At 44.9% G+C, this 26,823-nt stretch overlaps 1 protein-coding gene across 2 annotated transcripts; it reads left to right on the top strand.

Moving 5' to 3' along the window:
* Nucleotides 1-1,607: 1,607 nt before the first annotated feature.
* Nucleotides 1,608-25,579, top strand: ISL1 (ISL LIM homeobox 1). Of its 2 annotated transcripts, none has more exons than XM_081213443.1 (6): nucleotides 1,608-2,066; nucleotides 3,326-3,515; nucleotides 8,209-8,468; nucleotides 13,544-13,827; nucleotides 17,144-17,311; nucleotides 24,116-25,579. In XM_081213443.1, exons 1-6 carry the CDS (start codon nucleotides 2,039-2,041, stop codon nucleotides 24,230-24,232), a joined length of 1,047 nt encoding a protein of 348 aa, XP_081069569.1. In that variant the 5' UTR covers nucleotides 1,608-2,038; the 3' UTR covers nucleotides 24,233-25,579. The 2 variants fall into 2 exon arrangements, with proteins under 2 accessions (XP_081069569.1, XP_081069568.1); XM_081213442.1 differs by having other exon boundaries at nucleotides 13,541-13,827.
* The last annotated feature ends 1,244 nt before the right edge of the window (nucleotides 25,580-26,823 follow it).

The raw sequence follows: 26,823 nt of genomic DNA, 5'->3' as shown, positions 1-26,823 counted from the left end.
TCTGCCTATAGCCTGATCCGCAACTCGAGTTATCTTCGCTTTCCTGCTGCTTGAACTCCGAAGAAATCACTACAGGCGTCTTTTCCATCAGTGGGGTTTACTCCCAAGTGAATGTCCTGAGGAGGAGGGGACAGCCATGTTAGCGTAAAAACTGATGGTAAAGTCAAGGATTCCAGGCTCCCACTAGTTTTGTGGCCTTGCAATGCCTTTCTGTCTGCCCAGAATGGGGGGGGGGGGGGAGAGAGAGAGAGAGAGAGAGAGAGAGAGAGAGAGAGAGAGAGAGAGAGACTAGCAGAAACTTTCGCGGGAACTGGCAGCTTGAAAGTGCTTTTCAGTTTCTAGTGGTAGCAGTTAGAGGAAATGTCATTACTACTACGAGTGGTGCGGTGGTAGTGATTACATTTTCGTTACTCTTTCTCTAGCGATTTCACAGCAGAGTGATAGTGGGGATTAGATTCCACCCCCAACTCTTTCTCCACAGAAAGTCATGGCAGCATCATAAAGAAGCAGCTATCAATTTTATTTTCCATATACCACAGAGGAACACTAGCAGTTTCAAAACTCCTTTGCTACTACGGCTTACATAGAAACTCCACTGAGCCCTAACTTCGGAGTAAAGCGCTTGCAGCGTCCTCCTACCCGTCTGGTGAGAACTACATCCCCTTGAATTCAGTGTGGTTTACTACCAGGTAACTGAGCGTAGCACCGAAGCTCTAAGATCGCAGTGGCCCTCTATTGCTAAACTCCTGCAAGCGCTTTGCAGTCAATGGTTCTCCGAGAATATATGTCACGAATTTGTCGGGGGGGGGGAGCGGGAAAAGAGGGGACACAAACAATTCTTTTCGAGTGGGGGGAGGGAATGTAGAAGCCTTTATAGACAGCTCCTACCCGAGGTCAACGCCTCCATCAACAGAAGCCTCGCTGGCGCTTCGATTCCCCGTCTGAGAGAATAATTAAAAAAAAAAGTACAGCTTGCGAAATCTATCAGCAGCTAAGCCTTTATTGCCCCCCTTTTGGCGGCACAACACAGATTTGCATGGCTTTTAATCCATCCCTCCTCCCCCCCCCCACTCCCCCAATATTTGACCGCACGCCTGATCAATTTCCTTTTTCCGTGAGGGCGGGGGGGATAGTTAAGAGAAATCAACGTTTCAGTTCTTCCTCTTTCTTTCTTTTAAAAAAGGGAGGTTAAAAATCACTAAAACCAGAGAGCGCAGAAAGACAGCTGCCTGCCTTAGGGTACCAAAAGAAGGGGCGGAGTGTGGAACCGAAAATGCAAAGGGAGAGTTATAAGGAGGGGGGGGGGAATCAAATGAGGAGTGTAAAAGTTGCCTCTGATTCTTTCTCCAAGTCCAGCTTTTTTAATAAATAAATTAATAAATAAATAAAAATCCTGGCTCTGCCCGGGTTTTCTCCAAGCCCCCCCTCCCTCTCCTCCCAGCAAAGGCTACAGCAGCCCCTGAAATATGATAATCAGAACAGCTGCTTCTGTGTTCCCTGCGTCCAATCAGAGGCGAGCTGGTTTGACGTCCCCGAGGCCTACGTCGACCAATGGCGATGGAGCTGAGTTGGAGCAGAGAAGTTTGAGTAAGAGATAAGGAAGAGGCTGGCGGCCGCTGCGCGCTGAGTCCCGCACACTGCAGCGCCTCTGCCACTCGCTTCCCGATCCGGAGTTGGCCTGTGCGGGTGCGCGGAGCGTTTTCTGCTCTCTCGCTCTCTCCCTCTCCTCCCTTCTCTCTCTGTCTCTCGCTCCCCGACCCCGACTTTTTTTCTTTTAAAAGGCTCCTCATCAACATCACCCTAGTAATAAAGGAACCAATTTGATCCCAGCTCCTTGGACTGATCCTCAGAGCGACTGATCAAGCAGCCTCTCTCTTCCTTTCCATTTGACAGCATCTCCCGCTTTCCAAGAAGGCACAGCTTGTCTCCTTTTTGTTTTGTTTTTTTCCCTGTGTGTTTGTGTTTTGTTTTTTACCTCTGGGAAGCTCCATCGCAACCGTGCACCATTTCACTGTGGACATTATACCCTCTTACAGATATGGGAGATATGGGAGACCCACCGAAAAGTAAGGAAGATGTTATTCGTTATTCTTGAGCAGTGGTCATATGGCAAGCGGGAGGACGAGCTCGCTCTTTCCACGGTGGCAGGCGGGAGCGGTGGAGGACGCAGCCTCTAGCGGGCTGTCGCTTCCCCTGGTGGGGTGTCGGAGCCTCCGTAGCAATCTCGGTGGCTTGGGGAGAAGAGCCTCTGGCTTAAAAGTCGTGAAGGAAGAGGCGAGAGTGTGGAAAAGGAGGATGGGGGGGGTAGCTGCCATGGACGGGGGTTGGGCGTCAGAGGCAGCGGTAGATGACTCCAGTTCAGGGCTACCGCTCCGGTGCTAAAATCCTGGAGACATTTGCTGGAAGTCGGTTTCCCTTAAAATAAAAAACAAACACCCAAACAATAGGATTGGATTTCCTTTAAATGTATTGAGGAATCGCAGTGTTGGGGGGGGGCGGCGGCGGGGCTGGGGGCCAGGAGTGCAACTGGATCCATTCATACTCCCGCAGCAGATGATTTAAAGCGTGGGAAGTGTGGGTTGCTACCCTTTAAATAAGCGCGCTGCTTTGGAAAGGAATGGGTTTCTTAGCTCGGCGGGGTTCCCTCCCAAGCAAATAATGCTTCCGATGGAGGTAAGCATCCAGCGCTCCAGGTCGGCCTTTAGGACCCCCGCCCTACAGAAGTGAACCAACCTTTTAGCGAAAGAGGGGTTGAAATTGACAAAAGGAATGGAATTGACAAACCAAAGCCTGCCGGTTGCATCAAACTCCTAAGAGCAGAGAGAGAGAAAAAGCGTCACCGGCGTGTTCTCTTTCCCAGTCCACCAGCTTCCCTCTTTTTCTCCTATTCACAATCTGGCGGTACAAAATTAATAACACCACACATATGCCTTCATTCCACCACCACCACCCTCCAAAAGAACAAATTGTCAAAAGGGGATGTTTTGATTGCGTTGGAAGGTGCGTAAAATGTGTGCGTTCTAGAATTCTGCCAGCCTTCATTTGAATGTGCGTTCCGCCTCCTCTCTAAATGAGGGAAGCCTTTGATGGCACACACTCCAATTACCATCCAAAAATGCTACACACTCTCTATCTTTCTCACACTCTCTGCGATCATTCTCTCCCCCCCCTCCATATAACGCCACAACAACAGCAGCAGCAGCAGCAGCAACGCGCTCCCAAAGAGTAGCAGCCCTACGCGGGTGATCGACACTAATAAAGTGTGTTTATCGCCGTAGGAGAGCAAACGGTCAGTCAATCATGTCTTTTATTATTTGCCTTTCAGAAAAACGGCTGATTTCCCTATGCGTCGGTTGCGGCAATCAAATCCACGATCAGTATATTCTGCGAGTTTCCCCGGATTTGGAATGGCACGCGGCCTGCTTGAAGTGCGCAGAATGCAACCAATATTTGGACGAGACTTGTACGTGCTTTGTTAGGGATGGGAAAACCTACTGTAAGAGAGACTATATCAGGTACGGAGCTTGCCTTTTCCTCTCCTCCGCCCCTTCGGCCGCGTCGCAGTTAGAGACGGTTCCAGTTGAGCCTTGTTTATTTTCTATCTGTATAAGGTTTGGGAGAGTAAAAACAAAAACAAAACAAAACCCCCAATTCTTTAAATTCCTCTTCCCCGTTTAAAAGAAATGAAACTGCGATCTCCTAAACACGCATACCTGGAGGTAAGTGCGTGTTTTTTCCTATTGGTGCCAAGAAAATGCGTCCAGGGGTTAGATTATTTAGGCGTGTGTACAAGCGCCTAGTTCCGTTCCTATCGAGTGTCAAGCCCTACTGAGTTCAGTGGGAAATTAACTAGGATTGTAGTGCAAGCTCACTGGGGAAAAAAGAGAGAATTGCGTCTTATCACTGAGTACATACAGTTGAGAGGTAAATTCTTCTCCCCCTCCAGAAAAAAAAAATACAATTTCAACTCTCTCTTTTTTTCCTAAGTAAGTTTGGGCTGACACTTATGAGCAAATGTGTAAAATAAATAGTCTGCGAGGGTGCAAATCTAAAGTAATTTGAAAAACGGGTTTCCTCATCAGATAGACTTGCTTTTAAGGAAAGGTATACAGGGTCGTGGGACTTTTCAGATCCATACTGGAGAATTACTTGCAAGATTTCTCAGTAATCCGCCGATCTGACCTCCAGGTAAAGATCTTAGAAGCTGGGTGCCCCTCGGCGGTAAGGGCTGTTGAAATTAGTGGTAGTTACTTCTGAGAAGATGCGTGTGAGATCTAGGTGCGAGTACCTTCTTGATTGTTGGAAATGTGGTAATGTGTGTAATTTTTTTATTTTTACTTTTTTTGCGGGGGAGTGGAGCGGCAGCGACAATATGTTGCCATTTACGATGGCTCAAACTGCCTTTCTCTAAACTAAGCGCCCCCAACACTTCCTCCATTCAACTCTAACTAATATCAGTATAATTGAAATTAAGTGGTGGCGTTCAGGCCTGCTTGCTTCCCAGCTGCATGACTGCGTGTACGATTTATATATAGATTTAAATTTACATTTATATATATATATATTAAAAAACTATGTTACAACAGGAAAATAGCAACACGGGCTCAGTTAAAACAGGCCATTTCTCCTCTTCCTCTCACGCCAGCCCATGGCTCCTTAAAGCATGGTAAACAAATGTGATGATTATTATTAGTGGTAATAATAATTAATAGTCCCCTTCTGTTTCCTGAATGCAGGGCGGTTTCTTCGACTGGGGGGCTTTACAAAAACAAAAACAAACCCTAAACATGACATTTAATCTTTTAAAATATTAACCCTTTGGGCGCGCTCGGACTGACTCTCTTTCCTTATCTTATCTGCCTTGATGAATTGGACAGAGGAGATCAAATTGCCCCTCATCTGTGGGCGAACAATCGGTACATTTAGATAATGGAACGGCTTCTTACCTAGCATGAAAATCTGAGAGCTGATTACACACACACACACACACACACACACACACACGTGTGGGGGGGCGCACAATTGGCCACTGCTTACATTATAAGGAAACCTTTATTTCTTTTTAAAGAGGGGGGAGCAAAGGGGAGGGGCTCCTTTCTTGAACAGCTTTTTTTTTTAAGGGAGTCTGACTTAGACGGCGTTATGCTACTGTGTCCTTTTTGCTGCATTTGATCTTTGCAGAGGGGGCAAAGGTTGGGCAACCCTAAGCCCGGGTGAAGGGGTAAGGGGGGGAGAGGATCTACCTGGAAATTCTCCTGCGTAAGGTCCCTTGGCAAGGAAATGGCAAGAGACGTTTCCGCGCGGCTGTAGGCGAACGCAGCAGCAGCAGCAATTTCTTGGGCAGTCTCTTTTCACTCAGCCAGAAGGATCCTTGTGAAGCCCTCCGCGGTTCTCAAAGTGCGGCTTCCTAGTCGGAGGCCAGTCCTCCTGAAATCCGTAGGGCTTCCTTGCTGAGGAGACAGAGTTGCCCGGCTGCAATCCTGAGAGCCCTTCCCCGCCCCACTCCCGGGAAAGTCTGGCAACGAGGCGAGACCGAGTTTCTTGCTGCTTTGAGTTCGCCTTTGTCCAGCAGACCCGGCTGTTCAGCTGGCTTCGGTCTAGACGAGGGATCCCTTGGCAAACCTGATTCCCAGCTCCCCGAGAATCAGGTGCTCGGAAGTGAAAGCATGGTGAAAGATCCCTCTGATCCCATGCTCCCCCCCCCCTCTCTCTCTCTCTCTCTCTCTCTCTATATATATATATATATAGAGAGAGAGAGAGAGAGAGAGAGAGAGAGAGAGAGAGAGGAAAACGCTAGGACCGCCATAATACTAATACATAATACTAATACTAATAATAAGAATTTATATTATATTATTTGTTCACGAGGTGATCCATGGACCCCGACTGTAAACCGCTGCGTTACTCAGAAGTAACCGCCATTGTCTAGACACCGGGGCTTTAGTTCCCCAGAACATGTGTTTAGGATGGCAACTTTAGATAGAGTGACTTGGAAAGCAAATCCCATTGATGGGCATCAGGGCTTCCTTTCACGCAAGTCCGTGTGCAAAGGGATCTCAGCCTTTTGCTGCTCGCCGTCTTTCAAACAGGATTTACTTGCCTTGGCTCAGAAGGAACGCTTTCCCGACTGGCGCCTGAGTTGGCCCTTGGTGTCCTTGTCTAGCTGGGGCAGAAGTGAGTTCCGGGGGGGAAGGCGGGGGCTTTGATTCTTTAGCCTGAGATTGAGATACTAATAGAGAAGCGGGTAGAATTATGGAATCATAGACTCAGGGTAGAGTTCAGCTTTTAAAATTAAGCATTTTCCTCCTGCTATTTCTGCGCCACCACCTCTATAGTCTTCTTTTAAGAGGAGGGACTTACACATCAACAACATATGTAGATTATCTGTATGTGTACATATGGGTCCAATGTGAAGCCATATCAAAGCCTAGCCGAAGACTCTGTCTTTATAAACTCTGAATTCTACAGAAAAGCGACCTCCTATTCGTGGTCTGCGGGAGCTTTTCAGCGCTACTGAGAGTTCTCTGTTGATTTGTTGTTGGTGATTCTGGAACAGAAGGCGGACGTCGCCCTTAGGCTGCAATCCTGCACACATTTCCCCGGAAGTAAGTCCCACTGAACTCGACTGGACTTGCTTCTGGGTAGACGTGCATAGATAGGCTCGCTCTGCCCCAGTCTTACTTTGGGAAACTTACTATTCTGAAGCAATTTCTCACTGATTTCAAGAGGGCTCTTTCAAAGACCACCAGGAGTTGCTGGCAGCTAAGATTATTTGGGGGGGGGACATAGAGAAGGGGCGGGTAAAACAGCTGCTCAAGCGGTCCAAATAAAACCATTTAGAGCTGCGGGTTTATTCGCGGCCACGCGCCTGTTCCTTCCCGGGGAAATTTCGTCTCTGGGAAAAGCCTTTGCAGTGCCTAGTAGCGATCTGGGAGAGCGTCCCCTTGAACTTGACTTACACCCAAGTAAACAGGCAGAGCCGGGAGCGTAAGGGTGCGGAAGCAAAGGCAGGCCGAGGGTTTTGCCTCTGAGTATTGCCAGTGGGCTTAGGATACTGGTGGCCGCGATTCACTGACTCCAGATCCACTCTTTTACTCCTGAGTTTTGAATTTGATTGTTTATATTTTAAGAGTTGAGTTTAGCCTTTTCCTTCCTTTTTGATGAGCGGTTTTTGGAGGGCAGGGTTGGTTCCAGTATTGCATTTTAGCCCCCAATAAACTCCCAATAAAATAGGAATAAGTTTCTCCAAGCGTCACGATTCCTCCTCTTTTCATTGTATAAAAGGGTAAGCTGCCATTTTCTCTTTGGGAATATTTGGTTCTGTTTTTGGTGCGACGAGACACAGAAGCGGCTTTTTTAAAACTGCAATCTTTTAAAGACTCTTTTAAAAGGAAGGGAGTCCCTGGACTCAGTGGGATTTTCTCCAAAGTCACCCTATCCAGGACCGGGATGGGTTGCATTATTATTTATCTCAGAAGTATATATAAAAAAGTGACTCCAATGCTGGAGGCGTTTACTCGGATGTAAGCCCCGTTGCACTCCACGGGGCGAACTCGCGGGATTGCAGCCCCCGTTGCTCATTGACCCCCCCACATCTTGCTGTTCTAATTAGACTTTCCCCTTTTCTAACCTGGTTTTTAAAGGTTGCTGTGAAGTTTCTGCCTTCCTCGTTTCTTCCTTTCTGTGCATAGGGCAAATTTTCTCCCCTCCCCCTCCAAGAGAGACCGTGAAAGAGAACAAACAGAAAAAGCCCCACCCCTCTAATAATGATGATGATGATAATAATAATAATAATAATAATAATAATAATAATAATAATATCAATCAACACCCAAATGCATGTACGGTGTTTTTTTAAAAAACACTTCCACTTCGCTGCTGCAAGGTCCGAGCGCCTACACGGTACAATTTCAGAAGCCACTCGGATTGGGAAGTCGGTAGGAATCGAATTCGCTCCGATTTCTATTTTCGCGAGCTTCTGGTTTGCCAGAGGTAGCTGGGCTTGCTGTCTAACGTGGGAGACTGGAAGGTGAATGAAAGAATGACTGGCTTGATTCGACGGGGCGGCCGAAGTGAAATCTTTCTCTCTTTCTCTTTCTCTTCCTTCCCCACTCCACCTCCGTATTCTTTTCTTTTCTCTCCCCCCCCCCACTTTTATCCCCAATCCCACCCCGCACCACCCCTTTCCTCGACGGGGCCTGGGCTCAGGCTATACGGCATCAAGTGCGCCAAGTGCAACATCGGCTTCAGCAAGAACGACTTCGTGATGCGCGCCCGCTCCAAAGTGTACCACATCGAGTGCTTCCGCTGCGTGGCCTGCAGCCGGCAGCTCATCCCCGGGGACGAGTTCGCGCTGCGGGAGGACGGTCTCTTCTGCCGGGCGGACCACGACGTGGTGGAAAGGGCCAGCCTCGGAGCTGGGGACCCCCTCAGCCCCTTGCACCCCGCCAGGCCGCTGCAGATGGCAGGTACTTCCTGGTCCCCCCTCCCAGAGACTTCGGGGAGGGCAGGGGAGGGGGGAGGGCAAGGGAGGGAGGGTCCCTCCGGGCCTTTGTTCCATATATGTGTTTTCTCTCCCACTCCAAGCTCTTCTGCCGTTGCCTCCCCACCCGCGGTTCCCGGCCATCAGTGGCTAATAATACCTCCTAGATGTGCCCAGCCCCGTATTCATTTTGATACCAGCTTCGCAGAGGTTAGTTTTGTTTTTTTGCAGAGGTGAGAGAGTTTTGGAGAAAAGGCACACGAGATCCAATGGCAAAATGACACTAAGAAGCAGAACCACACACACACACGCTCAAAATCTGCAGACCTCTGAACACTTTACTCCCGAGTAAACATACAAGAGGATACCGCTTGCGGGGTATCTTACACCCACTTACCTAGGGGTGAGCCCCATGGAACGCGGGGGAGAACTTACTTCTGAGTAGACGTATAAAGGATTGCACTCTTCCTGACTATCTCCACCAAGTGCAGCTCACAACAGAAATGAGCCCTTCGTTGAAATAAAAGGAACGGAGTTTGCTTAACTTTGCTGGGAGGTGATGCCCAAACCGGTAGCAAGCTTGTCCGAAGTAAACTCCCTGTAGCGCAATGAGACTTCCTGCCAGGATCCTAAGAATGTTTGCTCAGGGTTTGCTTACTTTTTTCTCTAGTAGGCACGCTTAGGATTGCAGCTTCCCACCTCTTTACCTTCCCCTTGATTGCAGCCATTAACTCGCATGGTCCAAAGGGTTTCAGTGAAACTCACTTGTTTAGAATCTCCGTTGAAATACCCCCAAAACTCTACTCTCGCAAACATCCACTGGTAAAACAACTTTGCACCCTGATCCCTAAACCTTGGCATGCAGCTCAGATTTATCCATGTTCATTCAGAAGGGTTCCATAATTTTAATGGAACAGATTTCCAAGTAAATATGCATAGGAATACAATCTTAGTAGGAACTTCCATTGATATCAATGGAGCTTGTGTATTTAGGTCCAAGACATGAGTGTTGTCAAGAGCAAAAGCAGATGACTGAATCAGATCAAGGCTGTTGCCCTAAACCCCTTCCTTGAAATGCATAGAGCAATCCTCTGCATTTCTATCCTGAACTAAGTCCCACTGAATTCCATAGGACTGACTTATGAGCAGACATGTTTGGCACCATTAGGCTGCAATACTACACACTTGAAGTGTGCATAGGGTTGCATCTTTAGGGAACAATCCTATAATGGGACCCTCTGGGATGGGTGGGGTTAGGATCCAGGGTTCCCCAGCTGTGCCAGTATAAGGCCTGAGAAGGGGGTGGGACCAGAAAAAGGGGATTTAGAATGGATCCTATACCAATCAAGCTCAGTCACATGACCTGGCAGCCTGGTGTAAATTAAACCAGCAGAAAGGGTGGTTTAACCCATACTTTATTGTTTTCCCTCTGCCAGCTTTAGGCCATCTCAGCCAGCATTAGCCCCACTCCTGAATGAAGTTTGGATTTGGTGTATTTTATCCTAGCTTAATTCACACTGGCTGGCTTTATGCCAGTTTCTTGTGCATAGGATTGCTCCTTTAGTACCATTAAACTGTGTGGGGTATTTGTTTGTTTTTTACTTCTAAGTAAACATGCTTGGGATTATATTGTTAGGCCGTCCTCCTATGCCCACTTATTGGAGAGTGAACTTTGTTATAATCAGTGGAAGTAAGATGGTGTATGGGACCATGTTATTTTATGGGAGATAAATCCTCCTCTCCTTTGATCTGAAAAAGATATGAAGTCTGCCACAGTACAGAGGGCAAGCAGAGTCTACTATGCTCTACTATGACTGAATTGCCAAAGAAGTAATATACTTTCAGTCTCCTGGTGGCTTAATATAAATAAGAAATATTTATGTATATGTTGTGTACGTAGCTTTCGCTGTCAGGTATGTGCGCTGGGTAATCACAGCAATCTATCTTTCCAAAGCAAGAGGAAGGAACAGACAGAGATGTACACAAAGATCACAACAGTAGAAATGGGGGGGGGGCGGGGGGAGAGAGAAGATAACAGTGTACCTTGAACTGCAAGGAACTTTTACAGAGGGCACAATTGATTCAGATGTTGTGTCCTTTTGTTGCACTTAGGTCTTTATTCTAAGTAAAGATGCTTATGATCCTGCTGCCCCGTTAGAAATGTCCTGAGAAAATATGGAAAGCAAGGGGGGGAGCAGGATAATTAATGTGGGAAACAGGAAATAAATAAAAAAAATTAGGGCAGGGGAGAGCCGAGAGGCAGCAATGGGTCCCCCTATCCAGATGAGGCAATGCTATTCAATGAGTTTAGGCTCTTCCCAGCAAGGCGTATTCTGAATGAAACATGGGGTGGGGGGGTGGTTGTGCAGTGTGCAGGGGGAGCCAGCTTCCAAAAAGAGAGACTAATAACTACAGGCACCACTTCAAGCTGTAATTTAAAACTGTCAACAAGCTAATCTTCAGTAATTGGCCTTCTAAGGGATTTGGCCTTCTCCTCCTGAAGCTTTCTGTGGTTTGGGTGAGAATTTCAAGCCGAAAACTTTAGTGTCGACCCATGAACTGGCCTTACTTTTTCATTAGGATTACTTTTGACTTGAAACATTGCAGGACCACTTCCTTGCTGCCTGCTCTGTCTAGGCTTCTGGGAATGGGCCTTATTTGTTTTTCTACCCTATCAGGGCAAACAAAACAAGACAGGCTTGGAGAATTCCCAGTCAGGAGCTTGTAACTTTTAAGCCTTTCTGCTGTTCTCTCCCTCCCTTCTGCCCTATCATGGGAGTGGGGACAGCAAGAACACTATTTACAGTGCCAGTCTTTAGCAACTTAATCCAGGGTGGTATTTCCCTGGTTTTTAATAAGAGGTTTAAGCATCATCGTTGGACTCCTAATTCAGAGTCCATTGTTGCACTTGACTTGGAAGCAAGTCCCATAGTCTTAACTAGATTTCAAAAACATTTCCTTCCAAGTAATAGATGAGAATGAGCAGTAAGGTTTTTAACAAGTTGATGTCTTGTGTGCCTCCAAATCTGAAATCGCACTTCTTGTAGAGTCTTCCTTGCTATACCAAATACAAAACAGTGACTAATTTGAAAGGGGAGGGAGTATTATGAAAAAAGCAAGTGAAAAATGTGGAGCACAATGAAACCATCAGATTATCTCTGCCCACCCCAGTAACTCTGCATTTCTAGATACAAACCAGGAGAATCCATTCTAAAAATATTAGCTCAAGTATTTTGTTTGATACATGGTTGCATTTTTTTGTATTTTGAATTGTGTCTTTTTATATCTGTTGTCTGATATTGAGGCAAAAAAAGAGATGGGGGATGTAGAAATTATTTCAACATATAAATGTTCAGAAGGAAGTTCTACTGATTTCAGTGGCACCTGCTTCCAAGAAAGCAAACTTCAGAATGCTGCATTAGAGAACATTTTTCTCAACACATTTACTTGGACTTTTCTGCAAAGGAAGTAGCTCAGGTTGCAATCTACTGTGTACTTACCTGAGAGTAAGCTCCATTCACCAATGGAGGACTTGGGCACTGCAACCTTCCTTCCAATGAGAGAGTGTTTTATAGAGCACTCTCTTTGGCTGTTTACTTGGAAGCAAGTTTGACTGTCTTCAGTGATGTTCAATCTCTGTTCATAGCACTGCAGCCTTAAGAGTGTCAGTTGCATTTTTTTAAAGGAGAAACTGTTGGAACATTTATTTTGTTCTGGATTTTCTAGCAGTGTGTTCTTTTGACAGCGTTTACAGATTCACCCACTTTAAAACTATATAATTTAGGAAACTCACTTTCCCCGTCACTGCTTCCTATACACAAGTTTATTAGTTCTCATTTTTAAATTCGATATAAAACCCAACCGTTTGACATTTTAGGCTGCAGTTTTGTGTTCATTTAGATATGGATAAGCAAGTCCCATTGGCTATAGTGAGGTTTCCTTCCTTCTACCTAAACATGCCTAGAATCGGGCTATTAAAAGCAGGCTTTTATGCAGCTAAATTGGGGGGGGGCGTTGAAAGTCCGGAGCTGCAGAAAGAAAGCCTGTGTAATGGTGCATGGGACAGGAGGAGAATCCAGGAGGTGCTAATAGCAATAGATAAACAGGACCTGGGGGAGAGTTTTCGACGGAGGCAATTGGGTTGTTTGCTGTGGCTTGCATTGTTGTATCCATTAACCCGGAAGTGGCAGATGGTTCAGGGTAGGTGAGGGACTAGGTGGCCAATTGATCCGTTTGAGCTTTAAGATTCTAGTGAGTGGCGCCAGGGAGGGAGGGAGGTCTTGGTGGTAGCCGTCTCCACGCTCCTTCTAAAGCCCTGGTGATTCTTCCTCGAGAATTGTGAAATGGCGCCCCCAGATTATATGACTATCTGCTTCCTTCCACAATCCAAAAATATATTGAAGTGGAAAAATCCACGCCACTGATTCCCCCCCCCCATCTGATTTTCCTTCCCCCGTGCACGTTTGAGAGCTCAGCCATCCTTTGCGTGCTGAGGAAAGACCCTTGGAAGCAGTATGGGGAACGCGGCGTGGACGGGGGGAGAAACTACCGGGTTGCGCAGGTGTTCCCGGTGAGGTGGGCCGGCAAGACGTCCCACCGAAACTGGACGACTGGCGATTTCCTCCAGTCAGCAAAATAGAATGAGTATAGCTCTCCCACCTCCGAGATCCGAAGGCTTGAGGATCCCAATCGTCGTCGCTCATTAAAGAGCGCCATATAGGGTACCTTGGACAGCAGCTCCTCCGCTGACAGTCCCCCGTCCGCGAGGAGCTTCCAATCGAGACAATGGGGAAAACAAGAGAGGCGCTTGTGAGAATTTGGAGGATTAAGGGCATCCACAAAAAGTGGAGGGGCTTGACAGAGAGGAGTCCCCGATTCCTATTGTTTGCAATAGCGTTGGTTCCTGAAGAAAGGTGGATGGATGGGAGTCCAGGTAGAGATGATTCCTGCGGGGTTGGCCCCCCAGGAAGTTGCGTGTCAGCATCTTCTCGCCCTCCCCCGCCACTTACGGGATTCCTGTTCCTTCCTCATTTTCCTCCCCCCACCCACCCCCCACAGCAGAACCTATCTCTGCCAGGCAACCGGCTCTGAGGCCACACGTCCATAAGCAGCCGGAGAAGACCACCCGCGTCCGGACCGTCCTCAACGAGAAGCAGCTCCACACCTTGCGGACCTGCTACGCCGCCAACCCCAGGCCAGACGCCCTCATGAAGGAGCAGCTGGTGGAAATGACGGGCCTCAGCCCCAGGGTCATCCGGGTCTGGTTTCAAAACAAGCGCTGCAAGGACAAAAAGAGGAGCATTATGATGAAGCAGCTCCAGCAACAGCAGCCCAACGACAAGACGGTGAGTGGCTGCCGCGGTCTTTCTTCCTGGCCTCTAGGGGGCGCCAGTTCCCGAAGGAAAAACTTTCTTGGTTAGTGGGCGTGGCTTGGCTGTCCTCTTGCCTTGGTGCTTTTGATTTGCTGGGGGGGGGCCGATAGGTTCGTGCGCGTGTGTGTATTACTGTCCAATGAGTGTGTCTGTCAAGAACGCCAATTAGCGGGGCTCCCTGTAGCCAGCAGATAAAGAGAAGGTCCCCATCCTTCTGTGCCTTTCACAGCAATCGAACAGAGAGATAAGGGGACGCTTCACCTGTTGAATGCTGGCCTGTGGAAGTAGCACGCTTCTAGAATGGGGTCTGGGTTTTATTGGGGCGGGGCTTCAATAGCTTGCTGGGTTTAGGAAACTGGTCCGTGAACTCTTGATTGTGCGCATTTATTTACTGTTTGTTGCCAAATAAATGGTCCAATTGTAGGGAGAAATCCCACAACATTCCACAGCACCCCCGGTTTTAATTTTTTTAAGTACATGTTACAGTGACTTTACAAACTGCCTTACTCTAGAGTAGTTCTATTGAAGATGCTGGGACTGTTCCAGAGACAGATATCAGTCTGTGGGTAATTCCTACATTCTTGTGGTCTAAGATACATGACAGCAACGTGGGGGTGGTGGGTAAAGGTCGCAGGAGGGACTGGATTTTTAAAAAGGCTCTCAACTGACTTGCCGGTTGTAAGATGATTCGAATAGATGTACTGAAATCAATAGAGTGGGCTTCTATAGATGAACCGATGCCAGTCCTACCTAGTTAATGTCGAGTTCTGGCAAGCAGATTTCAAAGAGAAATGCGATGAAGCCCTATTGAATTCAATAGAACTTCGCAGTGGACTCCTACGGATATTTACTCGAAAGTAACTCCCTCCTACGTTCAATTATTACCTAGTAAGTGTGTGCATGTCAAAACGCCATAGTGGTGCACTCGATGGAATTAAAGCTTGCTCGGGAGTAGGTCCAACTGGAACCCCCTGAGGCTTACAACGTAATCCTAACTATAACTGCTTAGAAGGAACCCCTGTTGAATTCAGTGTGGCTTACTCTTACTCTTAATATTAATATTAAGGTTAATATTACAGCCATACTCCGGGTAACTGTGTGGAGGATTGACCTATTCTGTTGCCACACTCTTTGGTTCTAAACCTGAAAGTCGGGCAGACCAATCCTATACATGGTTTACTCGTAAGAAAGAAAGAAAATTCTGGTGCTACTTGCCTAGGCAATTATGTGTCCTTCCCAACTACCGGATTTCAGCCAGATACTCACCTAAGGCTCCAATCCTATGCATGCTCACAACACTGCCCAATACATGTCTACTCGGAAGCAAGTCTTACGGCATTCAGTAGGGCTTACTCCTAGGTAATTGGATCTAGGATGAAGTCTAGCTGGGCGGAACGAGAATTACTTGCGAGTAAACAGACTTAAGGTCTGGTTTTTAAAATCCAATGAGTTCGGACTTTAGATCGACACAAAAGAGATCGACACAACAGAGTTTCGGCAGATGAGAATGACGAGGGAGCAAATATTCCAAAACAAACGCTCTCGCCCCATCCATTGCCTTTTAGGCCTTGATGATGCCGAGGCCATTGTTGTGTTGCTTAAAGGAACAGCTATTAATGTTTGTTAAGACTGCTTATCTGGTTAAGTGGAAGTTTAAAGCGTTGCGTATTACCGCGGTGGAATGTAATAAACCCCAGTTTGAAGTGTTTTAAGTTGCTCCGACTTAGGAAGTTATTTTGGACACAAAGCCTTTAAAATACCTGCAGAGTTTATTTCTCCCCACCCGATTCGTTGCCACAAAGTATAGTGGTGGTTAGCCAAGAAAGGGTGAGCTCAGTCAAACCTAAATAAGCAGGGATCCTTGGAAATGGTCCTTGTTCCGGATCACGTTTTCCTGGAAAGTTCAATCTCACTGGAAGACCATTTCAATGTCTTGTCGATGCCGGGGCGAAAAGTGAGGCGAATCTCCCGAACTTTCTCTAGAGGCTACAGTTCTGTGAAATGGCTGGACTGGGACCTAGACCGGTTGCGTCTTTAGGAAGGGAGTGGAACGGAACCGGCTTCAGTCCCAATTCTTCTCCTCAACTGGCCTAGACATCCCGGTGTACGATTGCAGTCGCCCCTAAACATAGAGGATCAATGGTGCCTAGGCATGATGTTTACTTGAAAGAAAATGCCAACTCCGGATCATGGGGCTTACTCCGAAATGAGGTCCGGTTGAAATCTGCGGTGTTGTAGAGCAACTCGGCTTGACTTTTGTCAACCTCCAGGAGTTACTTCCCTTAACCACGAGGAAAATACCACTACTGACTATTCACAGAAAAGGGTTCAGTCCTAACCCCACTTACCTGGGAGTAAGCTCCATGACGCTCAAACGGACCTGAGTAACCATCGGTGGCATTTTCTCACGCGTTAAGGCAGGCTTCGACGCAGGCGTGTGTGTAAGTAACTCCCCTTTCAGTCAGCGAGACTTACCCCTGGGTAAATATGAGTGGTGTATTCCCACCCACACTGTGATCCTGAAGACCATCAAGCTGCTGGCTCTAGAGTTGTCCCATGCTCTAGTCTAGGGCTCCTATCTCGTGCTCGGATCTCCAGCTTTTGCGCTCTGGACGTGAATTCCAACGCTTAAGCAATCGGGGGAAGAAGTGTGTTATTCAGTGTGGCGGCATTAGGAGGGATCAATAAATAGACGTGGAATAAGTCTTTGGAGGTGGGGTACCAGTAATGTAATTAGCAGTTGGGGGAGCGTCCTATTTGTCCGGGGTTGTTCGGCTCCTGTCCTCCTCTGTGGCGTTCCCATGGAGCTACCCGCCTCTTCCTCATTGGAAACCTTCAAGATAACCAGGACAATCCAAAACGTCTTGACTCAAAAATAAACCCCACTAAGATCACTGGGCTTTACTGCCTGAGAGAGAAGCAACCTAACATGGAGTCCTAGTATGCACCTTTCCTACTTGGAAATAGACATGTTTCCACTGCGTGCGGGAGGTACATATTTATATATATGTATTAAAAAGAAAACCTTGATCAGGACTGGAAACGGATCCTAATCTACTTTGCCTAATCGACTCGGCAAAGAGAGGTGTGGGTGGTGTTGTTTTTTGTGGTTTTTTTTTTTGTTTTTAAGAATAATAACACACGAAATTCCGCGAAGGGCAGATTAACAAAGTCAATAGAGTCGAGCGTTTGATAAGCCCGAGAAGGAGTTTATTGACTCTCTGCGCCGCGAGACAATCGCGGTTTGTGCGGCGCGGCCCCTCACCGCCTCTGCCTGCCTTGTTTACAGAACATCCAAGGGATGACGGGCACTCCCATGGTGGCGGCCAGCCCGGAGAGACACGACGGGGGCTTGCAGGCGAACCCGGTGGAGGTGCAGAGTTACCAGCCGCCCTGGAAAGTCCTCAGCGACTTCGCCTTGCAGAGTGACATAGATCAACCGGCTTTTCAGCAACTCGTAAGTGTCAGTTCCCGGCTGCGATGAATGGGCCACTGTGCGCGCAAAGGCAAGCGCGACGCTCCTCTAGATTATTCCTGCAAAGTTTTTGTAACCCCCGCGCCCCCCTTTCCCTCCCAGCCCCAGAGTTTAAAACACTTGGAGGTTAACTCACGTCCCCACCAGAGATCCTTCCACTTCGATGCTTTTAGGCTGCAAGCCCTAAAACCACGTCTACTCGGGAGTTAAATCCTGCTGGATTCAGTCGGGGTTTACTCCCGGGTAAGTGGGGTTCGGGTTGCAGCTTGAGGGTTTGTATGAGATAGCAGTGCCTATAGATTACCCCTATCTGAAGCCCCTAGACGTGTACCCATGTGCTGGAAGGAGTCAGGAGGGAGCCACATATGGCGATTGTGTAGGGTTACCTCAGCTGCCCATTTGCGTGCTAGCCTCACAGTTATCTTTAAGCACAGAGCTGCTTGCTCTGTGGACATTTGCTAAGAAGCATACATATTGATGATCTGGCTGGCTATTATCAGTAGCAGTGGTATTAGCAGCAGTAGCTATATTGGACAATAAAAAAAATCAAGGTAAAAGCAGTTTTTGATACTGCAAGTGAGGTATACCCAATTATTTGGAAGGGAAATTGTCCCCTTAGCATTAACTCATTTCAAAGCAGGTTGCAGGCATCCCTGCAAAGAGGCTTCCTCCCTTCTGCCACGCATGAACAATGGATGAAATGCCTATTTTAAGATGGCCTATCCTGTGACAGAAGCACACATTATCTAAAAAATAAAAATGGAAGTATGCTTTCCGCCCCTTCAAAAAAGCAGTACTTTATTCACAGCCATATTTGCAGGATTTATGTTGTTGTTTAGTAAGAAATCATAGGGTGAATTTGCCCTAAAGGCTCCTAGTAATTTTAATTACTAGGGCTTTCTAAACCTTAGCTGCCATCCTACTCACAGTTAAGAGACTTGTATTCCACTGATGCCAGTGGCATTTAAGCAGTCTAGCTGTGTGGTGGTTTGCAACCTCTTTTCCACAATACACAAAGTGCTTTCCAATATTCATCTAATTTTTAGTCTGTGTTAGAGTGAGAAGGCACAGGGAAGCCTCCTTCTCTCCCGCTTTTGACCTTTATGACCAGCTAGGCTTCCTTTATGGCCTAGGTTTCCCATAACCAAATTCAGCCATTTAACCACAATGTCAAATGCCAAGCTTATGCCCAAGATCCTTAAAATGCTTACGTTTATTGGCATTTAAACCAGCATCTGCAAGTTGTCACCAAATTATTATCATCATCATCATCATCATCATCATCATCATCATCCTAACAATTAGACTAAACTGAGTGAATAGGATCCTGGTAGTGGGTGTGTTGCTTCTACTGGGTTGTACAGTGGGGCTGAAATATGGTGGTGAGAGTCTAATAAATCTAAAAAAGTTATTTGAAGTATTGTCTGGAGGGTCGCAGTGTTTAAAATGAACACACCTTTCTAAATATGTACCCTTCTATAAAATATTACAAAGGTTAGACCCCTGTTTTTTCCTGTGAAATGCACATTTCCTAGTTACATAAATTACTTTTGCATATTGTAATATTAGCCTTTAGCACAGTTTGTGCAAATGTATATTTTAGCCCGATTGTCTGCATTTTCTTTTGGCTAGCATATATTTCTGAACTTCCATGGATCAATAGATGCTTTTGTCTTGTTTTCATGATTTAAAAAAATGTGGTTATATAATAACGTGCAACAGTTGCATAGTATTAATGGGCTGGCTTTCACCAAAAAGCCAACAGGAATTTACCAATCAATTCTGTTCTTAACTCACTTCCTTATGCCTACATCATTTGGCAGCTCATATGGGACCATATCATCTGCAATACTTAAGCCCAACCAGGTGATTTAAGGACAGAAGTTCAACCTTAACTCAATTTCCTGGCCTAAGTGTGTTAAAACCAGATCTTAAAAATAATAAGGTATGTTATGAATGGTTTTTCAGTGATTAAACTTCGTAGTACCGATGATAGAACATCTAATGACTGGGTGCACAAAGTGTCTCCCAAAAATATAACAGTTTAAATATTTGTTTTGGAAAATATATGTTGCAAAGTCCTTCTTTTTTTTTTAAAAAAACGAGAGCTTTAACTCTTCTAGAACAATGCCCAAAACAATTCCACTAAGAATCCTTGTGTCACAATTTATGCCATAACTCATTTGGTAAGATTGCAGCCTAAGTATCACTGAAATTGGGAAAGTTTACTTCTGAGTAAATGCCTTTAGAGATCTCCAGACTTTCTTGTTCTTGAAAGAGAAAATAAAAATGGTGGTAAAAATAGATTAAATCCAATAGTGATCAGTGTGCTGTGACCATGCCACCTTGGATGGGCTACTTAATTCTGATTTAGGGGTTGTTTTCTTTTTCTGCTTTGTTCTGGGTGTTGCCTGGTACTCAGGCAGAATTATCCTGCTTTAAACCATTCAGTGCAGCTTTTAACAATAGAGGAGATGGGTAGACTTTGTGGGAGGAAATGAGTCTAGGGAGATACAATGGAAGATTCTAGGACATGATACGGTGTGAAAAAAAAATTACGTCAGTATGACAAAGATGGGTAAAAGCGTAGGGTGGAGAGAAAATTGCATTTGGAATGATTTTTATCAGGCATCTGCTAAAGGAACTGAAATGAAGTCTGGAAGCATTTTATGTCCCCATGCAGGGCCTCAATACAGAGTCTAAAATCTTATTATTACCAATATTGAGCTTTACAGACAGACACACCTAACTGGGCTACACAAGCAATTGCTTGGAGTAGCAACATTATTAGAGGTGCTAAGCAAGCGGTCTGTGATCAGAGAGGTGACCCCCCCCACACACACCCAGAATCCCTTACAGTGCTGCAGAGGATTCTGGGACATGACTCTCAGAATGTGAGCAGCTGCAGTGTTGCAAGGGATTGTGGGACATTCCTTTTGGATTGCATGGTGCAGCTGCTTGGAAGATGAAAATGTATTAGGCTGGCCCTGATCCTCACACCCGATAGAAACCATCAGTTCTTCTTAATTCCCACTGTGGGGTGTTGGCTTGCTGAAGTTTGATAGGAGGTAGATTGCAGTCTGTTTTTAAGAGAATAGAAAGCAATTTGAAACTGTAATTCTCATAAGCAGGCTTTTGTAGTGTTTAAACCAGAGGTGAATATGGGAGAAAAGAAATACTTGGACATAGTACCCCATTGAAAGCCATGCTTCTTGTTCATTCTTTTTCTCAGATTCAGTGATTACTCACAGGCAAAGGATTAGTTCCATCCATAATAATATTCCAGTTTCACTGAGCAGAGAGGACGTCTATCCATGTGCAAAGAGCCTCCTCATTCACTTCAGTGCATAGGGAAGCCCATTCTCACAGGAGCTCTGTGTGATTAGTGGAGCACACACAAACAGAGGAGTCTTGAGTCTGAACACTGTACAGAAATAAATTCCGTTGAGTTCAATAGGATTTACTTCTAAACCATGTGTTTACCACTGGGGTGCAAAGTAGAAATCCACTGCAACACACCTTAAATAATCTGTAACACACTGGGAAGAATTAGCCAGCATCTAGGATGAAAATCTGTGGAAGAACTCATATTGAATTTAATGGGTTTGGACTCCAGCCAATGTGGAAAATCTTAAGCAAAAGAAGATAGCAGTTTTATCATTAGGAACCTAACTGGGACCCAATCCACAGATGAGGGTTACTTATATTTAAACTAGTATGCACATTTTCTTGGAAGTTAGCCCTATAGAATCTAATGGGGCTTATTCCTTGGAAAATAGGGATTGCAATCCCTACAATTATCTGTAGTGCTCAAGCATTTAGTGGTGGAACATCTGCTTTGCAGAAGGTTCCTGGCACCTCCAGATAGGGCTAGGAATGTCCTATGTCTGATTGACAGCGGTTCTTCAGAGGTTCAATGTGGACAGCACTGAACTTGATGGACCAATGGTTTGACTAATTATAAGGCACTTTCCTTTTGTTCCTGTATTATTTAGCACTAAATTCTGCAGGCATCAAGGAGATTCAATTTCAGTTTGGATCAGGGCATTGAACTGGAAGAATTTACATTGACTGGGATCCTTACTTTTTGCTTTATGAAGGGAAGGGGCTTCTTCTTCATGGAAAGAACAGTTCTGGGCATGGAAGACCATGGGGCAAAAAGTGAGGCTCCAATCCATTGATTTTAATGGCATTTCCAATATGCATGCCTCTCTAAAATCATAGAACAAAGTGTCCAGACTTTTCCTAGTTGTACTGTATCTGAGGATTTTTACTATTTTGCTTGGCTGCAGCAACCCAGTCAGATGGGTGGCATATTATTTATTTATTTATTTATTTCAAATCTGAGTCCTTCAGAAGTGGTGTTTTGCAGCTGGGAACTTGTACCCAACTGCAGAACATTTCATCACTGGGTGCTTGGAGGGTGGCTTCATGTGCTACAATTTTCATTCACAAAGTAACTTTTCTTGGGTGGGGGGAAATCATGTGATGCTTGTAATAGCATTTATATAAGTGTGACCAAAACATTTATCTGAAATCCTTATAACAACCCTCTGAGGTAGATCAGTATGTCACCATATTATTTTTGAGGGACTCAGGCAGAGAAATATTGGCTTATTCCCCCCCCCCCCCACTGCCCTTAAGAGAATTTTGTGACCAAGGCCTTATTTGAATTGGGATTTTCTTGTTTACAACTCAAGCCTCTTACACCACAATGTTAGGTATGTTTACTCAGAAGTAAATTCTGCTATGTCCAGTGATGCTTACCAGCAGGTAGGATTGCAGCCTTATCCATTACTTGACACTAACTCTCCTTTGTGTAATTATTAATATTGTTTGCTTTGCATTTATTTGCTGCAGCTACACACACTACACTTATATATGTAGGTCCACAATTGCTTTATGTATATGTTATGTTTCTATTCTGCCTCTACTTCACTGGGCTCAGGAAAAGCTACCGTATTTAGAAAAGGTACACATTGATTTCACTAGAATTGTTTAAAGCTGCCTTCTAGTTTACCATATTTTCTTGTGAAAATACCCAAGCAGTGCTAACCTAGTTGTGTTTAATCAGCCCTATTCATGTCAAAAGGGACTTACTCATAGGTAAGTATGTATAGGATTGCAGCCTTAGAATAGTCTTCATTGACCCTGATCCAGAGAACTGTGAATTGCAGAAGACCTGTTGCTTAATGGTTCCAAGATCTAATCAGCACTAGAGAGTAAAAACCTCCCAGAGCTCTGATCAGCTCTTACCTAGAGAAAGAGCAGATAAGAACATGCATTTGGGCCTAATGTGTGGGCTCCCTTCTGAGCTGAGCTATCATAATACTCACCTGTTGGCTCATTGTTAAGGGATGACTGAGGTGACCTAAGTCAACAGGTCTTCTGCACCAGGAACTGATGACGCTTTGTCCGTTCTGAACAGAAATATAATATTTTAGATACGACTTTGCTTAGCAGCTTTCCCTCTAAAATTTAGTCTCAATTTGCACTTATCCGTATATACTAGCATATGGAAATTTTATGCAGAATTGTTTCTTGGGTTTGTGCCCCAGAAAACATCTATTTAAGTTGAGCATCAAACATTTCAGACAGAACTGATACAACTGTACACTGCAAACTCTTGGGGATGGGGAAAACAGAGGCCCTCCATTTAAGTATCCACATACCAAAATACAAATTTTGCCACTGCAAACAATGATGATAATTCTGTGATCTTTTCACCCCAAATCGGATTGCTTGCTCAGTGGTCCAAACACATGAATATTACGAGCTCTGATATAATGTAAAATAGTTTTCTGTAGTATAGTGATAAAAAGTGGTAGCTAGAATCAAAAAGATAAATAAGTAAACCCGACTTCCAATTCAACCTCAGATCTGAACTCTGCTAGGGCTGTGACCATTAAGTATACATTTAGTTGGGAGAAAATGTGAGTGGAGTCAATGGGGTTTCTTCTCAGTAAGCATGTATAGGATTGTGCTGCATGCGTCCTAACCCGGTACTCTGCAGCTGTTGTTGGGCATCACCTCTGACTGTTCACTTTGCTGTCTGGGGCTGATGGGAGTTGGAGTCCAACAACGCCTGGAAGGTACCAGAAGGTTGGTGAAGACTCTTCTATTCAGTTCTTTGTTCTTCCTCAGACTCTGTTGGAGGGTGAGCTTAATACTGACCTTACATGATTGCTGTAGGCAAGTACACTGAACACTAAAACTCTCTCTCTCTCTCTCGCTGATATAAAATGCTGGTGTTTATTATAAATAGCTCCAGTAGCCCAACATTTTACAAAACCCAAAGCTGTTCCAAGATTTCACTGGTAAATTCTTTGCTTTTCATTCATGTGGGATTTGTTCAACTTTAAATTTTCCATCCATTTTTTAATTTCAGAACTAATTGTCTAAGTGTCCCAAATGATAAATATTCCATTTTTAATGTTCGCAAATCTACTCCGAGGCAATGATGAACTATCAGGGTGATACCAGAGTTGATCCTCATGTGAATTCTTGCAAATATGTCTTATTTCACTGTTCCTGCACTGTGGTTGCAAAAAGTAGAAATGGCAGGCTGCTATAAAAATCGGTGGAACATAAAATAATGTTACTATTTGAGTTACTATTGTTAGTGACAGTATTTATGTATATAATACTGTCACAATGTACACCATAAGGTCTCTGCCCTGAGCAGTTTACAAGAAATGCAATGATATTTTGAAAGCCAGAGAAATGGGCATTTTCTTTTCTTTTTGTAAACCGTTTATTCTCTCTCTTAAAAAAAATGTTTTGCAGGTTAATTTTTCAGAAGGAGGCCCAGGTTCCAATTCCACCGGAAGTGAGGTAGCATCCATGTCCTCTCAACTCCCGGATACACCTAACAGCATGGTAGCCAGTCCAATTGAGGCATGAGGAACATTCCTTGCGGTGCTGAGGTCCTCAAATGTTTTCGCCCCCTGCTGGAGAGAGTGGGAAAGCTATCACGTTTGGGGACTTGGAGAGAAGGAGAAAGAGAAATTAGAAAATTAAAAGAAGAAGAAAAGTATTTAAACACAACCGTGTTCATGAACCTAAAGAAAAGAAAAACTCCATGAACTGTCTGGGGAGTCTTTGTTCGTTCGTTTTTGTTTCGTTTTGCAATGATAAGGTAGCAACACTGTGAAGACAATCATTGGGATCTTACTAGAATAATACTCTTACAAAGCAAATGAAAATGCTTTCGTTCTTTTTTAAAAATAATAATGATAATAACAGTCCACCCCCACAGAAGGATCGTAGGGAGATCAAGAAGGATTTTGGTTTTTTTGGTTTTAAAGACGTTTGTGAAACGCAAGAGGATACGGACCCAGGACCGCCAACTTTTCCCAAATGGCATCGTTGAGTGACTGCATACAAACATCGCCCAGAAAAAGCCTCGGGTGACCGTCCAAACTCGAATGGTGTTCTTCCTAGACCTGCCTCGCCCCTTGCCAAAAAAACAAACAAAACCAACATTTAAAATTATATATATATATATATACATACACATATATATCTTTGAAAGGAGCTCTGATAGATTGCTTATCGCAAGATCAAGGAAGGACACCCTCCCAACCATCCCACGACAGAACGAGCTATTCAGATGGTTGGAGCTGCGAGCGGTTTGGAATTTCTCTGTTTCCTTTCCCCCCAAGAAAGGTCTTGGAGCGCCTGGGTCGTCCCTCCAATAGCATGTACTGTAGCTTTGGCCTCCTCCTCCTCCTCCTCTTTCTTTCTCCCTTTTCCCGGGTGGGTCGGTGGGTTTCTATCGAGATCCATCCTTTTTCTCCTGAAGTCTCCACTCTCCAGTGACTCTTTTTGTTTCGTTTTTGTTTTTAATTTAAAGGAGGGAGTCGGTTTTTAAAAATATATAAATATAAATATAAATATATATCTATCTATCCCAATTTAAACCTTCATTCGCAACAAGGTATACCTCTTTTTGGCCACACATGAAAAATGAAAAGGGGGGTGGGGAGAGAATCGTCTTTCGGGGTTCTGTTTTTGACTGGCGTCCGTTCAGTAACATTCCCCTTTCCCCAAAGATGTGTATAGTTCTTGGGTTTTTTATGTTTTTTTAAAAAAATGTGTGCTTTTTTTTTTTAATGGACTGGGGTTTTTTGCCCCCACCCCTTTCTCTCTCTTTCTCTTTCTCTGGAAATAAAGAGGGGGGAGGAGGAAATACGTTTGTTTGTTTGCTCTCGCATTGCAAAAATTATAAAAGTAATTTATTATTTATTATCCAAAGACTTGCCACTTTTTCCATGTCCTGATTTGTTTTGCTGTTGCTGTCCTTTTTTGGGGTGTGTGGGTGTGTGTTGTTTTTATTTTGCTTAAAGTTTTTTGTTTTTTGCGGGGGATGATCCACACTGTGGGCAGTTCTTCTTTACGAGTCATCTATGAATGGATGGATGGATGAATAAGTAGAGGAATACATTTCTTGCGCAGGAGAATGTGCATTGGATAGATCCCACAAAAAGAACGAAGTGGGGAAATAGGTTTTTTTTTGGGGGGTGGGGGTGTTTATGTCTCTTTTTCTTTAGCGTGGTCTTTGAAATTTCATGTCCACATCTATGTGGGGCTTCCCCTCCCCCCCTCACATTTTGGCATTTTTATTTCCACCCCCTTTCCTTAAGTATGTGAAATAAAAGCGCAGTATGTAGAATGATTCTCTCTTCAGGACTATTTCGCTAAATAAACAGTTTGGTATAGAGAAACAATAAAATAAGGAAGGTAACTGATCAAGGTGCCCCTTTTAAGATATATACGTATATATAATAAATATATAAAAAACAGAGAGAAATATTATTATATATTAAAAATACCGGACGCATTTACAAGCTAGCCGCTAAATACTTGAAGGAAAATATTACACGACGAGCAGGTGCAAGGAGATGTGCTCTCGTGTCACACGTATTATAAATGTCATTTTCTGAGGCTTTGCGGCGACAATAATCCAATAAATACACCTTTCTTCTCCTCTCCAACCTCCCGTAGGAATCCCAGGGCTCTGGGGCAAGCTGGAAACATTTTCTTACCACCCCGAACTACTTTCTTTCGAGTAAATCTCCTGAAGCTTTTTCCAGTGGCACGTTCAATCGGCTTCAAAACTTTGGGTTGCTCCGGAAAGCGTAGTTCTAGCGAGTCAAGTGCAACATTAGAAATGTCTACTCAAGCAGAAAGTCCCAGCGAATTCAGTGGGCCTTACTCCCGGGTAATGGGGGTTTAGAACTGCATTTAATTTCCATCCTTCCAATATCTGTATGGTGCATTTCAGGGCGAAGCTGTCCCAAACGTGGTGAACACGTGTTTGCGTACACGGAATACCAAGCCTGGGATTCCTGCCTCTCTAATATGTGAATGTCTCCTTTCCCACCAAGGGGTGGGTGGGAACATGGAGGACCCGTGTCGCCTTGCTCCGCCCCAAATTAACAGCAACATACAGTGCTCCCTCTCTCTCACATACGCACATCCACACGTGCAGA

Source organism: Podarcis bocagei (genome assembly GCF_964188305.1).
Source record: "Podarcis bocagei genome assembly, chromosome: 11".
In the NCBI taxonomy this organism is placed as follows: Eukaryota; Metazoa; Chordata; class Lepidosauria; order Squamata; family Lacertidae; genus Podarcis; species Podarcis bocagei.
This window is presented reverse-complemented; position numbering and strand designations above follow the sequence as displayed.

Bases quoted from the DNA above. Each gene is read 5' to 3' on its own strand.
- ISL1 (XM_081213442.1), top strand. From the start codon at position 2,039: ATGGGAGATATGGGAGACCCACCGAAAA. The intron at 2,067-3,325 runs GTAAGGAAGATG...TTTGCCTTTCAG, and splicing joins TATGGGAGACCCACCGAAAA to AAAAACGGCTGATTTCCCTA. The intron at 3,516-8,208 runs GTACGGAGCTTG...GCCTGGGCTCAG, and splicing joins TGTAAGAGAGACTATATCAG to GCTATACGGCATCAAGTGCG.